At 36.8% G+C, this 4,183-nt stretch overlaps 1 protein-coding gene across 5 annotated transcripts in view; it reads right to left on the reverse strand.

The window, feature by feature from the left end:
• Nucleotides 1-49: 49 nt before the first annotated feature.
• LOC108625786 (proton-coupled folate transporter) overlaps nt 50-4,183 on the reverse strand; it is a 9,526-nt gene continuing 5,392 nt past the window's right edge. For 3 of the 5 annotated variants that reach the window (XM_026814243.1, XM_018026061.2, XM_018026062.2), the window contains exons 4-8: nt 2,364-2,715; nt 1,487-1,882; nt 1,172-1,309; nt 891-974; nt 52-387 (exon numbers count right to left, since the gene is read on the reverse strand). In XM_026814243.1, coding sequence (XP_026670044.1) covers nt 215-387; nt 891-974; nt 1,172-1,309; nt 1,487-1,882; nt 2,364-2,715 — 1,143 coding nt within the window. In that variant the 3' untranslated portion in view covers nt 52-214. Of the gene's footprint in view, nt 388-890; nt 975-1,171; nt 1,310-1,486; nt 1,883-2,363; nt 2,716-3,407; nt 3,519-3,599; nt 4,004-4,183 lie in introns of all 5 variants that reach the window. The other 2 variants (XM_026814244.1, XM_018026063.2) reach the window with 2 other exon arrangements.

Here is a 4,183-nt window from a genome sequence, read left to right on the forward strand (position 1 = left end):
TATATGTATACAATATGAGTAGACCTCATCTAATGTATGTTATCAATAGACTATGCAGATCTAGATCTATGATCTATGATAGATCTATGCTAGATCTTTATGCAAAATAAACAATTTATAATATCGCAATAAGCGTTAATTTCCTCGTATCGATTATGTTAATCGAACGTGAGTCACAGAAGTCTATAAGATCTACTCGTATATCTCGTCTGCTTTAATTCAATACGTACAGTATAAAAATTAAGACGAAGACTTGAGTAGCGAACGTTAACCAGTAAATTGAGCTGGGAGCCACGTTTATGGTCGCATTGTACAATTGGGAATACAATATACCACTGAAAAGAGGTACTGCATTATCACAGACCGACAACATGGCGAACACTTTACCTGGAACCAATAATTCTTTTATTATCCTCTGTATTGTAGAATTATTTCAAAGGCAACTGTGTCCTGTAAAGGTACAGCTGTTTCTATGACCGACTAGAAGATATAATGACTGTCATATAACTGTGGTTGCTGTCCCTTATACCTGTTTCCTAAATAAAGTCGTGATGACATACTACAAAGCTAATAATGTACAAATGTTCTTAGCTTCTGTATATACTTAAAGCTCCAAATCTCAAAATTCTACGAAATATTAACAGTTTTGAATTGGTTTATCCATATACTCTATATAAACTAATTATAGATTGATGACCTAATGAAATATCGTGTCATAATCTATTAATCTTTAGTCGAGACATCAAATGGCTTAAATGACAAATTGAGCAACAGCAGCTCAGCAAGGGACGAGTTAATAGGTTTACAGCGTCTAACCACGACCTCTTTTGTCAAAGCGACAGCAACCCCGCTGTTTTACGAGAGTCATTATATCCTAGCTTCGGCTGTACCTCTTTCCTCTTCAGATACGTGCTTCGAGGTCATCGACCTGAGAACAGGTGCCACTATTGGCCCTAGCGCAGCGACACCAGCACCTAAAACCATCACACCCAATAATTAACATAAATCTTAACAAACACCGATTAATCATTTATCAATTTTATATTATTATACATAACAGATACTTCAAACGATTTTGGACCAGTTGTGGCGCCATGTGCAATTGAAGCTGGTCCAAAATTGTTTGAGATATTTGTACATGCATATGTAGTATTCGATATTGATTTATTACCGACGTAAAACAACTGTGGAACTTTGGCCAGCGCGAATACGACCCTCCCGGAAGCGTGCGCGATCGCCCCAACTGCCACAATTATCGTGTCTCTGATCCGCATGACTTTACTCATTATTGGCACGCCGACTAACATCGCTGAAACAAATATGCAAAAATGAAGTAAACGAGTTCGTGTGAAAGTTCTCGCACAGGGAATGTCTGCTTTCACTGAAATTATATGGAAAACGTGAATCGAGGAGAGATCCTCTAATGCAACGATTCATTATCTGCAAACATTATATCAGATCTATTTTACGATCAGAGGACACGAACCTAGTACGAAAGTGATGGACTGGAATGTTCTGAACGTGCTGAACTTGCTGACGTCCCACTTGAACTTCAGCTGCGTGTACAAATAGCTCATAGGCTTCTCGTCCCGTTGAAAAGTGTACAACATCATGATCAACAGTAATAGCCATAGGTGGAGCTTCCCATGGTTAGGTCTGCTCCTGGTCAATGTCCTTGTAGTAGCGATCACGTGTTTCTTGTCGAAAAAGTCAGTCAACAAATTGGCATCACCTAATGGCTGCTGTTGAGGCAACGTCTGCCATTTCAATCGAATTAACGAATAGAAAATTGCGAAGGCTAGCAGAGTTGCGTTTATGATGAACATCACGGTATATGATGACCGTACTACGTTCGTGAACAGATAAGAGCCCAACGCAATGCCTGAAATTGCAATGGACAAGATTACATTTTTATAGTAAACGTACTTTATTTTGCAATGGAATACTTGTTACGGTTTTAGAGGGCGGGTTTTTAGTGGGATGAAAAAACAATATTTTGATTGGAGGGAGGAACGATGGAAGGTACAAGTAATCAGGAACGACACGGTCTTACTTGACTGGGGAAAGAGGACGAAAAATTTTTGTTATATACTCCACAAATTTTGTTACGATTTTGATACAAATGCATTTTGTTATAATTTTGCTATAAATGCATTTTGTTCCCAATTTTGATACAAATACATTTTGTTACAATTTTTGTACAAATGCATTCTGTTACAATTTTGATACAAATGCATTCTGTTACAATTTTGTTACAAATGCATTTTGTTATAATTTTACTATAAATGCATTTTGTTCCAATTTTGTTATAAATGTATAGAATCGGGAATCTAATCACGACGATAAGTTAATTCGATAGATACCTGTAGGCATGGTGCTGAGGTATGCCACATCTAAAATCGTGATCCGCAGAGTTCTCTGTTTAACGGAAGATATGTCTGATATGTATGCGAAGCAGCTGCCGAAGACAGCGACGTCTCCACCCAGCATCCCCATCGGCAAACTCGCGGTGTAGACGACGGTGTTCAAACTCCACGTCTCCATCATGCAATTGATAATGATCATGAACGAATAAATGAACTTCCCTAAGAGGCCGATGACCAGCGGCAATTTTCGTCCACGACGGTCGCTCCAGTTGCCAAAGAATAAAGCCAAAATTATAGGGACCACGTGGCCTGCTATGTTGTTCCATTGATGGAACTCCGAGACCGTAACCTGCGATTCAATTATACTGGTTATTAAAATATAATCTGACGTAAAAAAAATTGTACCGATTTGTGTTTGAATATGTATTAGAGAAGAATTTTTGTTAACACTAGAAAGACTGAAACTTAGTATACATATATCAATATTGCCGAAAAGCAGTAAAAATGACTACATTGTGAAAGAATAATGTGTAAAGAAATTTGTCTAAAATTAATTTTTAATATTTTTTATATTATTTACAGTCATATAACAAGTTATTAGTAAATGTTAACAATAAAAAAAATTTACTTCACTTGGGAAAAAAAAATAATTTATGCATTATTATTTGTACATTTGTCCAAAAGCAAAATGACTGTTAGTTAATAGTTAGTTAGTGTTAATATGCGTTTTTGACTTATGGAGTAATCAGGCTACAATTTCCAGCAGGCAACGCAGACAATCCAGTTAGTGTAATAATAGAAGTGGAAAGTAAAAGCTAGGCGCCTCAGTAGGACCAGTGATTTTTGCAGAACGAGTAGCCAAGACTATACGCGCAGAGAGCATGGAATGCATAATGAGGATGAGTAATTTCAACCACAATCGAGTTTTGTTAAACCAGTCCTATCAATATTCATAAATCCATTACGTCAATTAAAAGTTGTCAGAATATTAAGTAACAGCGAGAAGAATGGTTGCCTATGGATGAAAGTGATCTTCCTCACTGTTTCATATCTTCTGCACATAGGGCCAAGCGATTAGGCAATAACAGCCATGATTTTCCGATGACTTCTTCGCGAAGAAATGTGAAGATGTAGAAAAATCTCGTAGAGATGCTATAATAAAATCATGGAAGAATCGTGAAGATGCTATAGAAAAACCGTGAAGAAATCTTGGGAGAGTCGTACGTTGTCTACCTGGACTTTAAATACCAGCGGATTTAATCCATAATTTTGGCCATTTGTTTCGAAGGAATTACTAGGTCCATTGGGAACCCAGCATCAATAATAGTACATTTGCTTTTCCATCGCTTTACAGACTACGACAACAGGATTGTCCGCGTTCAGCTGCTGAAAACCACGATTCCTACAGTAGTCATCACGATTTCCATACAAAAATCATAGTATGAATACTTAATTTGCATCGTAACATTTATTGTTGGTACGAATGTCCAAGTTGGTCCATAGTAACTGTATGTACATAATAACTTAATATGTTTTCGTTGCCACTTTCTTATCTCAAGTGTAAGCAAACACTATCGCACTTGTGATAAGGTATTTAAAATACTGCCATTTGGTAACACAGGAAACCCTCGGTTTAACTGCAATTTAACCGACTTTCGTGATTAGTGAACGTAGTCTGTCAAATCGAAGATTTACAAATTCTCAAACTGTTATTAGATTTTAATTAAGGATGTACAGGCTATATGTACACTTAAACAATGCTAGCATGTTGAATTTGTTATTATAGATTTCTATTAGTATTAAAAAGCTACCTGCAA

This window comes from Ceratina calcarata, unplaced genomic scaffold (genome assembly GCF_001652005.2).
Source record: "Ceratina calcarata isolate Rehan_Ccalc_2016 unplaced genomic scaffold, ASM165200v1 scaffold37.2, whole genome shotgun sequence".
NCBI classification, from domain to species: domain Eukaryota; kingdom Metazoa; phylum Arthropoda; class Insecta; order Hymenoptera; family Apidae; genus Ceratina; species Ceratina calcarata.